The sequence below is a fragment of the Trematomus bernacchii genome, unplaced genomic scaffold (genome assembly GCF_902827165.1).
Source record: "Trematomus bernacchii unplaced genomic scaffold, fTreBer1.1, whole genome shotgun sequence".
Taxonomy (NCBI): Eukaryota; Metazoa; Chordata; class Actinopteri; order Perciformes; family Nototheniidae; genus Trematomus; species Trematomus bernacchii.
The window spans coordinates 30001-42441 of record NW_022987778.1 but is presented as its reverse complement, the minus strand read 5'-3'; the positions used below and the strand labels follow the sequence as shown (position 1 = coordinate 42441).

The 12441-nt window shown below is 42.6% G+C and overlaps 1 protein-coding gene across 4 annotated transcripts in view; it reads left to right on the top strand.

Moving 5' to 3' along the window:
• Positions 1–12441, top strand: part of met (MET proto-oncogene, receptor tyrosine kinase) — a 90284-nt gene that overhangs the window by 52534 nt on the left and 25309 nt on the right. For all 4 annotated transcript variants that reach the window (XM_034149111.1, XM_034149109.1, XM_034149108.1 and 1 more), the window contains 2 exons: positions 7419–7628; positions 11789–11932. In XM_034149111.1, coding sequence (XP_034005002.1) covers positions 7419–7628; positions 11789–11932 — 354 coding nt within the window. The remainder of the gene's footprint in view (positions 1–7418; positions 7629–11788; positions 11933–12441) is intronic.

Sequence of the window (12441 nt, the reverse complement as noted above, 5' to 3'; positions counted from 1 at the left end):
GCGAGTACAGTCACTGGTTTATTTATGTCTGTATAGGCCGTTGTTGTGAGTGTGGACGGTCGGAGCATATACTGCGTTAGCTTAGCCGATCTCCATTTAGAACACACGCATTTTAAAAGGTTTTTCGCCTGCCGTCTGTCTGCAGACTTGACAAAGCATTAATTCATGGTTTTTACTAACCGGTATCAGTATGTTGTTACTTCGGCATCATTTTGAAACGTGTATTACAATTAAATCACGGTCAAATATGTCCATCTTGTTGTAGTTGTAGCCCCCTTGCCAGCGATGCTCTCTCTAGTTTAGCATACTCAGCCCGACTCAGCCTCGTTGTCTCTGGCCCTAGACCCACGATTTTATGAGGCCAGAAAAACTGTGAATTAGGACCCGCCGGCCGGTACTAGGCCAAGTGGAAACGCAACCAAAGACGGGCCGCTGACGTCACAGCCCTCTTAAACCGTGCTCCGCGCTGTAGTGGAAACGCGCCATTAGACGCTGCATAAGCGACAGGAAATGAAAAACAAATGGCATTGCTTTTGTTACTGTGTAGGAAAGTATAACATGTAATTGTGACATTAATGTACACTCCAACATCAGGATAATTGCTAATTGGACATTTTCCCCCCAAAAGAAGCTATTGTATGGTGGCTGTTGGTGGTCAGTCTAACTTACTAACCTAATTCAGAGTTTCAAAAATAAAAAAGTCCAAGAACAGGATTAAATCTTTGATATTTTTGCAGATTTTGTATCAATGCGATACTAAGAAACATTCAAGATTCAAAGGTTTTAATGTGTCATAAGCTACAGTGTAGAAATGGCAAAGAAAATCTTATGACCCGAGCTCCTCCAACAATGCAACGTATATAATCAAATACAAAAATACAAAATTGTGTAAGAATTCTATATACACGTGATTCGAAAGTCTAAGAAAGTCATTAAACGGTAAAACATATCAGCGAAGTCTAGAAACAAATACAAGTCTTAGAATAGGTCAGGATGCAAACCCTTTCTGTGCATTTACTCAAATACCTTATAAAGAAGAAGACAATGTGAAATGAACATGTTAAAATCAAGTTAATGAGTAAAGACACAGCTGAACTGCGGACTTTAACCCCAGAGTGAATCTCAGCACGGTAGGAAACTACAGGAATAAATCACTCTAGATTGGACAGGCGCTCTTGTACGTGGGCGCTCCGTTATGACTTTGCTTTTCGCAGGCCGTTACACTAATGATCGTTCGGGGACGGCGGAGGTTTTTTTGGGGCTCGCTGGTTCTCTCATCACCCCGCAGCGACTCTCTCTGCCAGACATTGTATTTACAGCTGCTGCCGACCTCCAGCCCCTCACCTCCTCTCCCTTCAAATGAGAGGAGACATCCACTGAACAATGAAACTGACGGAGGTTTCCACTAATTCACAGGATATTTTTCCTTTCCCTGCACCCCTGGGACTCTGGGTGGAGAAAGGGGGGGAGAATATACCCTAAAGTCCTGCTCCCTTTGCTCCTTATTGGTGTGTGGGGGTGGGGGGGGTAGGGGTTAATTGGATTGCTTTTGAGAGGTGACCCAGGGCTACCCTCTCACACACACTTCAATACGAATGCATGTGTGTTTTAAACGTCTGTATGCTTGTGCTCAAGTGTTTGCGGATGCACGTTACTGTGTGTGTGTGTGTGTGTGTGTGTGTGTGTGTGTGTGTGTGTGTGTGTGTGTGTGTGTGTGTGTGTGTGTGTGTGTGTGTGTGTGTGTGTGTGTGTGTGTGTGTGTGTGTGTGTGTGTGTGTGTGTGTGTGTGTGTGTGTGTGTGTGTGTGTGTGTGTGTGTGTGTGTGTGTGTGTGTGTGTGTGTGTGTGTGTGTGTGTGTGTGTGTGTGTGTGTGTGTGTGTGTGTGTGTGTGTGTGTGTGTGTGTGTGTGTGTGTGTGTGTGTGTGTGTGTGTGTGTGTGTGTGTGTGTGTGTGTGTGTGTGTGTGTGTGTGTGTGTGTGTGTGTGTGTGTGTGTGTGTGTGTGTGTGTGTGTGTGTGTATGACTCACTTGGGATGTATTGGGAAGTGTATGAGGAAGTTTTTGCAACACTCCGACAAAGTTAGTGCTACTGCTGCTGGAGTAACTGATGAAGTGTTGAAAGTGATATTTCAACTTGTTTGTTGAGCTTTTTTTGGAGTTCAACCAACTTCAGAGACGATAGATACAGTTCAGTTGGTGAGAACTGTAATAAAACAGATGAATAAATCAATCACGGTTTATTTTTATAGCCCAATATCACAAATTGCACATTTTTGTCAGGGGACTTTAAAGTGTGTACAGAATACAACACCCTCTGACCTTATAGCCTAAAATCGCACAAAGAAAAAATCCCATAGAAACCCCTACAGTTAATGGTGGAAAAATTGAATGAATCTCTGGGAGAGCAACAGAGAAGGATCCCTCTCCCAGGACGGACAGACGTGCAATACATGTTGTGTGTAAAGATTAAAAGAACATCATAAAATTACAACAAAGACAACCCAAAAGACTGTGATGATAATGTGAGCAAATATTAAAAAAGATGGATCCAGGAGGTGGTCAAAAATATTCCAGGTGCCGCAAAAAAATGGGGGCGTTGGGAGTATTGCAGAAACAAAGTAGTGTAGCAGTTAACATGTTAAAAGTGAGATTTTCACCTCGTATCATATGTAACAGATTATAGATAGATCCTTTACCTGGTGCTAAATATAATGAAATGTATGAACTAATCAATCAAATTGTATTTATATAGCCCAATGTACAGAATATGAGAGCTTGTGCCCCTTTTTTATATTGTTTATTAGGGTCAGGAGTCGCTTGAAAAGAGATGTTATGGATCAATGAATGAAAGAATAATCTGATAAAATAAAAATAGATCTGAGATTATAGTTACATGATCCACACGTTACATTTTGGACGAGTGCAAACATGTAATTGTTTTGTACTTAAAGTTTCAATTTGGATTTACTACCAAAGTGTCTGTCCACCCAACACTTTAAGCCAATGATTTAAGGTAAACACCACGAGATAGAAAAGTATGTTTGACTAACCATCAGAATGACAGAAATGAAAGTGTACCAGGAGGATGTCCAAAATCTTCAAAGTGCCGCTTAGTAAATATACATGGGGCGTTATGAGTAATGCAACACCAAGGTGCAACAACATATTATTAACCATTGAACACGTTTTGTTTTTCCCCACCTTCTGTCCTCACGTCACACCGACTCAAGGACACATCTTACTCAAACACACACTATCGTTGGCCACCACAGCGCAAATAAGAGCATTGATCAGCGTGCAACCAAACAAGTTCTCGGCGCACCCGTGTGCAGGAACATCATGCCATCACACTTGCTCTGGTATTTGCCATGAGTAAACCGCAATGGTGAATTAAAAACTCCGCCCTTTTTAATTACCAGCTCCAAAGGTTGGTACAGAGTGTGCAGAAGACGGTTTTCTGACACCAGTAAACACACCCAGACGGCACTAGGTGCATCCATCACCACATAATAACCCTCCTGATCACCGTGTCAGATGTCCTAGGCGTTGCAAATTATACCGTCCTGAGTGACAGATTGAAGAGAAAATAACGAACAAACAGGTGGAGGAAGAGAGATATTAACAGATTAAATATCTTTAGAAATAATGGAGCGAAAAAAGGTTCCTGTTTTTTTCCAATCTATCAACTGTCCTCTGATTTTCCTTTTTAATCTTTTTTTTTTCCTGTGGAGAAAAGACATTAAAGAGGACATTTTATGCTAATTTTTTTTGTTCATATCAGTATGTAGTGTCTCTACTTTAAAGAGTCCTCTCCTGCTGATGTTCAGGTGTATATCAGTATGTAGTGTCTCTACTTTAAAGAGTCCTCTCCTGCTGATGTTCAGGTGTATATCAGTATGTAGTGTCTCTACTTTAAAGAGTTCCTCTCCTGCTGATGTTCAGGTGTATATCAGTATGTAGTGTCTCTACTTTAAAGAGTCCTCTCCTGCTAATGTTCAGGTGTTGGTGTGTGTGTTGTGTGTGTGTGTGTGTGTGTGTGTGTGTGTGTGTGTGTGTGTGTGTGTGTGTGTGTGTGTGTGTGTGTGTGTGTGTGTGTGTGTGTGTGTGTGTGTGTGTGTGTGTGTGTGTGTGTGTGTGTGTGTGTGTGTGTGTGTGTGTGTGTGTGTGTGTGTGTGTGTGTGTGTGTGTGTGTGTGTGTGTGTGTGTGTGTGTGTGTGTGTGTGTGTGTGTGTGTGTGTGTGTGTGTGTGTGTGTGTGTGTGTGTGTGTGTGTGTGTGTGTGTGTGTGTGTGTGTGTGTGTGTGTGTGTGTGTGTGTGTGTGTGTGTGTGTGTGTGTGTGTGTGTGTGCGCCCTAAACTGTGACCCATGAGTGAAAGAGCATATTGACAGGAAAGAAAGTGGATAATAGATCATTGTATAAACACTAATGGCCCTTTAAATGCTGCTTTTACTGTTGCCTGTCAAGTCATATCAACCACAGCTCTCAGATTAGTACCATTTATTTTCCGTGACCATTTTCACAATCTCTCCACATCCATTCTTACAGTTTATAGTTTTAAATTCCTTGTTTCTGGGAACGTTGCCCCGGATCCATTTGGATTCTGTTTGGAGGCCACGTCCCACATTTCTCGCCCACTCTCTGTGACTTCACTGTTTACTACATCGTGTAAGAGTGTACAGTTTAACAACTCTGCTGATGTTCAAGCCTTAATCAACACTGTGTTTTGCTTGTGTGGGAATATATAGGCTATTATTTATATAGGATATTATATAAGGAGTTTTAAAAGTTAACAGGATGAATGACTATTTGACCACTGAATGTCCTGTTACTGAACAACACTGCTTTTCTTTAGCTTATGCTATTGAGCTGCTTGTTTAAAATCATCTTAAATCTCAATGGGAATATTCTGGTAAATAACAGTTGAATAAAATCAAACAATTTACAAATATCACTCCCTGATAAACCGTAGCAGTTAGAGCTTTAATCTTGTTTTTATGAGTAAGGGACGATACAAAAACACTGCAACCACTGCTCCTAGTACTAGACTCCTGGTACTAGGATGGGTTAAATGCAGAGGCCAAATGTCACTGTGTGTGCTGTGTGCTCTGCATGTGAGACCATTAAAGAGGGGTTTCTTCCCTCCCATTCTAACAGGTTACAATAATGTGTGCTGCATGTAGAGTTTCTAGCCAAGGCTAATTCCCTGGTTCGACATATATGCCACTAAAACAATGATATCATCATTACCAAAAGTACATCAGATCAAATAAGTGTATGATGTTGATTAAGGTGATTACCTCCAACTGGTTTGGTCCACGTGGATCATCTTCCAGTCGAGGCTGCAGGTGCATTTCAACAAGAAAAACACAAGATCATTTAACTAATTGACTTCACGAGTATTTAGCTGGAAGTGCTCAGAACACAAGCCCATATTTAACCTCTACCATACTTGGTTCTGCACAGTATTTTCCCTCACACCATCCCTCTGTGCCCCATAACAAGTACATGCTGTATTCCCCTAATAACTGCTAATAGGGCAAAACAATTCACACACATACAGTCCACTTCTCCTAATATGTTCTGCTCTAACAGCCAACACAAGAACATTTCAAACTTTAAAAGCACAATGCGTAGAATTTGTCGACACAACATTCAAAGTTGACCCCAGATTCGCTCTTGTTTTTTGTGTTTAATTGTGCTGTATTTGCATTTAATCAGCGCTGTGTGTGCCATGTTGTATCATTCTCTTCGATGCTTGCTTATGATATGGCCTCTAGTACTTATAGATAATTAATGATGAAAAATGACCAAAACACAGCAAAATGAATAAGAAAGAGAACATTTAAGCAGAGGTCTTCAGGGTCTCTGCAGATACACACAACACACACTTCTAGTAGGTCATAAGTGATCATTTGAAGTAATCACACGCTGTTCTATAGGAAATACTTTCTCACTTTGCCGTGTAAACACAAAATAATTCACCCCGCTGTCTGATACCTGTGTTCACTTGAGACAAGACGACACACCCCAATAAAAGAGGACTTAGGGTGTGTGTGTGTCTCTCACCGGGGGATTCTGAATGAGCACAAAAGCTGCGAGGCTTACTGAACGTGGGCTGAATCCAACACGGGATAGAAAACCCTGTTGTGCCCTCGGGCCGAGCGTGTAAACACCGCAGTGCTTTGCATAAAAGAAGCGGAGGATTACTGCATAGTGACGGAGTGAAGAGTCTCTGCTCTGAGGGTGGAGGTGATGATGGGTGGCTCTTTATGAGTGGGAATACAGTGTGTGGAAATATGTTGTTGTTCACTTCTGCAAGAGACCTTTTTAAGTGTAGGATCAGGTTCTGAAAAGATCTGGATTAGGATCAGTTTGGGCTTTTAATAGGGGTTTGTCTTTTTTGGTATGGAGGAATTAGGCAAGTTTAATTTGCTGCACAATTCAACAACAAGTCAAGTGCTTTACAAAATATAGGAAGTATTATAAAGAAACTATGAGGGTTAGGGTTAGGGGCAGAGGTCAGACAACCAATGTTTTTTACGAGATTATGTTCGGGACTTCTTTCTTGACATTGTTTTAGGGTGCAGGACGTTTTCATACTGATACTTTACTCTGGATATGGTTAGAATCTCAATTGGGTTTGTTTTTGATATGAAGGAATTACAGGCAAGACTAGTTTAATTCAACAACAAGTCAAGTGCTGTATAATAAATATTAGAAGTATTAAGATATAGTGCAAAAGACTATATGAGGGTTGAATTTAGGGGCAGAGGTCAGACCACCATACTGGATTATGCTCGGGACTTCTTTCTTGACATTGTTTTAGGGTGCAAGAAGTTTTCATACTGTCCAGAATCTCAAAAAAGCCTTGTTCACATGCTGCTTTGGTAAAACTATTTCCCAATATTATGATTTAAAAAGTTAATCTAATCTCATACAATGCTTTACTAAGGTGTAATGACACATTAACATTCAATGGATGTTGTCTTCTTGCTTTTGTTGTTGCTAAACGCGTCCTTACGTGCCAGGTCATAGTCCAAATCGATGCCTCCACTGAATCTTTCTTACAGCTTCAGTATCCTAAACCTTAATATAATGTCTTTCGCAATGCCTGTTTAATGTACAATGTAGTCAATATGCTCAACGACAGACTGTGTGATGACATATTTCCCTTGCATACGTATAAGAATAGGAAAAAGCATCTTATAAAAGTATGAATGTACATTTAAATAAACAAGCTTTAGTTTGGTTTGCAAAAGTTGGCTAGAAATGAGATTGATAACACAATACAAATCTCTTCAACTGTCCCTATCTTCTGCTCTTAAGGCAGCAGTTGTTAATTAAATATGTCAAAGCATGAATTCGTTATTTGCTAGTCTAGTTGTTGATGTGGTGTGTGTGTGTGTGTGTTTGTGCAGAGCTGTGTGTACGGGGAGAACCGGACCTCCATCCAGTGCTCCACCCCCTCTCTGGCCAAACTGGCCCTGCAGCCGCCCGTCGTCACCAAGATGGCGTTCGTTCTGGACGGATACCTAACGGATCAGTGGGACCTCATCTACGTGGCGGACCCTCTCTTCCAGGACCCCAAACTCACCTCCAAGGACAACAAGAGCATCGTGGTGCTCAAGGTGAGACTACAACGAACATCCAGCTGCTAAAAAAAGTGACTCTGACTTTCATTGTCGTTTACTCTTACCCTAACGTTTGAAGAAATATCACAAAACAGCAGATTAGGTCAGAGTCAGAACTGCATCCTTTGGAAACGATTAAACATGTTGCTCAAGAAACAAAGGGCCAGAGAAACAGGTGCAGAAACTCAAGACTCAGAGTTTAATGTTGTAAAGTAAGAAAATCTCCATGTGCGAGCTGTAGCAAATTTAGAAAAAGCTTCAGAAGTGCTTTGCAGAACAGAAGGAGCAAGTAAACTACAGACACCCCTGCAGCACTCTGACACATATGCAACAGTTTGTTTATTAATGGCAGTAATGATGAAGAAATGATAAATCTCTTGAATATTGTAAAGGATTTCCAATTGCTATATCAGTCAAAATAATCAAAATTTTGTATGTTTTTGACAAATTGCACAGCCGTAGTTGAATTATGATCCAGGCAGTGGTGGAACAAGTATTATCTATACCAAATTATAATATTTGAAGAGTGTTTTCCTAAGTTTTGTTTGTCAAAATTGGAATTCTAGAAAACAAATCTGTTAAATAAATGCAATGGAGTCAAAACTTCTAGTAGCGTAAAAGTCGAAAGTATATGAAATGAGAATACTCTGGTAAAGTACTAGTACCTCAGATGAGTACATGTACTTAGTTATTTCCCCCTAATAGACCCAGGTTCATGTTCACTCTCCTGCTCTCCTGCTCCCAATCCCCACGTTCACATGCAGAGACATCTATAGTCCGGGTCAAGTGTGGAAGGAAACAATACTGAAAGAAAAACAGGAAGTAAAGTCTGTTTCCCATCGTTTACTTCCCCCCCCCCCCCCCAACCTCTCCCTGTATTCTCTCTGTTGACTTGCATTGTTCTGCTGCGAGGTCGAAGCCCTTGACATCTTAACGCTGCGTTTCAAACCTCCCCCAGAGCCCGTTTTAGGAACACAATGCAAGACATATTCTTTCTTTCTTCCATTTTTCTGTTGACTGCTGCTGGACGGTTTGAGGCAGCTGTGCTGAAACCTCTCGCTCCGGGAAACCTCCTGCTTTTTTTTCCCAGACGTGACCTTGGCCCTGATGCTAAATCCACCAAAAACTCTTTCCCTCCCTCCTTCATCCCAGACAAGCCCCTTACCCAGAGGGGGAAGGTACCACAGGCATCTCACTAAAACCCATTTAACGCCATCCGATAACCCTGCCCTGCCATGGCCTCCTAAAGGAGAAAACACTGGGCTCATTTAGCGCCATCTGATAACTCAAGCCCCAAAAATGGCTGCCGATAAAAGACAAATAAAGGAATATTTTGAGTGACAGCCCCCACCAGCGTGGCGGCGGCACTTTAAACGAGCCGTGATGTTGGTTTTGGAGAAAAGCCAGGCTCTTATCGCTGGAGATCGCTTTATGGGAGACTGTGAAGCATCCAACCTCCAATTATCTTCCCAACATTTTATTTAGAGTAGAGCTCTTTGATGTGTGTGTGTGTGTGTGTGTGTGTGTGTGTGTGTGTGTGTGTGTGTGTGTGTGTGTGTGTGTGTGTGTGTGTGTGTGTGTGTGTGTGTGTGTGTGTGTGTGTGTGTGTGTGTGTGTGTGTGTGTGTGTGTGTGTGTGTGTGTGTGTGTGTGTGTGTGTGTGTGTGTGTGTGTGTGTGTGTGTGTGTGTGTGTGTGTGTGTGTGTGTGTGTGTGTGTGTGTGTGTGTGTGTGTGTGTGTGTGTGTGTGTGTGTGTGTGTGTGTGTGTGTGTGTGTGTGTGTGTGATGTGTGTGTGGTGTGTGTGTGTGTGTGTGGGTGTGTGTGTGTGTGTGTGTGTGTGTGTGTTGTGTGTGTGGTGTGTGTGTGTGTGTGTGTGTGTGTGTGTGTGTGTGTGTGTGTGTGTGTGTGTGTGTGTGTGTGTGTGTGTGTGTGTGTGACAGGTGCGAGCCTCCACTCTGTGGCAAATTGGAAAATCCCGAGCTGTCACGCGGGGAATGTGATCGTTCTCTTTATTGCCTTCTGCTGCACTCAGACAAGTGTGTTTATGTGTGAGAGAGAGCTGAGAGCGCATGAGAAGAGAAAAACAAAAAGAGTCTGAGAGCCGAGAAAAAGGACAAATTAGGCTGCGATGTTCCCCTCAAACAACACACACACTAACTCGGTTACACACACTCACGTGGACAAGCGCTGTGTGTGTTTCCAGTCAGATCTCAGTCAGAGGGGGTGTGTCGTCCCACTGGAGGTCACATGACTAGAATACACGGCTCTGTGTTACTCATATTAGGAAGCAGCCAACTTTATTATAAATACTATGAATCATTATTAAATCTGCCACTATTTGCTCCCCTCATGGACTTTTCTAAACTTATTTCCAACAGATATAAAGTAGGTGATGGTGCATTAGTCAAGAGAGGCCCTATTCTGCTCATTTTCAGGTTCATATGTAGTGTCTCTACTTTAAAGAGTCCTCTCCTGCTGATGTTCAGGTGTATATCAGTATGTAGTGTCTCTACTTTAAAGAGTCCTCTCCTGCTGATGTTCAGGTGTATATCAGTATGTAGTGTCTCTACTTTAAAGAGTCCTCTCCTGCTGATGTTCAGGTGTATATCAGTATGTAGTGTCTCTACTTTAAAGAGTCCTCTCCTGCTGATGTTCAGGTGTATATCAGTATGTAGTGTCTCTACTTCATGTCTCCATGCTTTAATGTTCAAACAGCTCTTTATTTCTCTCATACTGCCTGTGCGGCAGCACCTCTTTTCACCCTCTGTCTGAAACCAGAGCCCAGTCTGCTCTGATTGGTTAGCTGGCCGGCTCTGTTGTGATTGGTCAACCGCTTAGAGATGTCCCGCCCCTTAGCCTATCACGTACAATGTGTTGAAGCGCTAGCCAATAGAAGCGGGGCTGTTACACAGTCATGTCACTATGTTGAGGAAGTAAACAAAGGACAGAAGATGTGTAAACGTCCATGGAGAGTTTGTTCCATTATTTTGGAGCCAGGATAGTAAACAGAAGATGAAGGGGTTACTAAAAATATGGCTTAAGACAGTAAAAGCATGTAAGTCGTGCTACCCCGTCACTTACTGTCCTTTTAAAGGTTCTATAAATCGTTTAAAAGCTGCCGCAGAAGTACACTTTGAAGAGTGTGACTGTAACAGAGGTGTGTAAACTGCAAAGAAATCATTAATGTGCCCTGGGATGGATTTTATTAAAGCAGCCTCCACCCCAGCAGTCTGCATCTTCCACTTTAGACCTTATGCAACAGACCGTGTACAGTATGTCCATATATAGTGAGTTACTGGGCATCAGGGTCAAAACCTCAGTCTGAGCTCCATGCAGGCACAGTTACATGTTATAGAGACCTTGGGACTTTAGTATGATAAATAAGGTCCCTCTAAAACCTCCAGTCTGGGCTCGAGTGTCGTCTCAAGTCACAGATTTGGTGACTTTCAACTTTACTTGACAAAAGATACTTGCATCTTGACTTTAAAAACAATGACTGGTGACTCCCCTTTTTCCTTAAGCCTTTTGACTTTGAAATACTTTGCCTCCATCCCAAATATTATATAACGTGTGCCTCGAATAAATGAATTCGCTGAAAGATAACGCTTCTCATTTCCAGCGAGTTGACAGACAGACAACCTCCAATGACATTGAAGGAGAGAACCATGAAGAACTAATGCTACGTGGAAACAACGACACAAAGGATAGTTTTTGTTGACTTATACACTCAACAGTGGTCAACAACAACAATAGACTTGATTTCACTCTTTTAAGACCTAACACACATTGTTTTAGGCTTAAATCTGGACTTTCTTGCCTTTGATTTGGACTCGAGTGCAAAGACGTGAAACCTACTTCAAAAGGAATTTCAAAACAATGACTCGGTCCAATATCTGCTGGCATGCAATGAGCTTTTAAATTGTCATGTTATTTAGCATTTTTGTATATTCTGTTGCCACCCTACCTTAGAAAGGAAACCATTATGTGTTCCATCTACTGTCTGGATGAACTGACATTTGACCTTTTGTGACTGTCTGTGGTAATTTTGACAACCTCAATACTTTTGCAAATGTTGACCCAGTGTCTTACTCTTTTCCTCTCCCCCTCCTCCCCCTCTCTCCTCTCGATCCCTCTCTCTCCTCCCCCTCCTCCCACAGGGCGACCACATGGACCGCGAGGCGATGAAGTGCCAGGTGCTGACGGTGTCCAACCACAGCTGTGAGAGTCTGATCCTGACAGGGAACACTCTGCGCTGCACCGTGCCCAACGAGCTGCAGAGCAATGCCGCCATGAAGGTGGAGGTGAGATGCTCACACTCACACACACACACGCACGCACGCACGCATGCACACACACACACACACACACACACACACACCGTGCCCAACGAGATGCAGGGCAACGCCACAACGCAGGTGGAGGTGAAAGACACACTCACATACACACACACACACCGACACACACACACACCGTGCCCAACGAGCTGCAGAGCAACGCCGCCACGCAGGTGGAGGTGAGACACACTCACACACACACTGACCCACACCAACACACACACACTCACACAATCCATAGCCTGTGCCACAGTTGGTCAACAAATACACTTTCGTTTTAATTAACCCAGCATTTACATTATAGTGACAATCAGCCAAACACACATACACACACTCAATCTGTTCTCTGCTGTCAACACGCAGGGAAGCTACAACAGGAGTGTTGATGTCAGGATGTGTGTGTGTGTGTGAGACTGTCTATTGATGCTCAGATTATTAAATGTGCATGTTAGGGAATTAGCTCCGGTGCCTTGCTC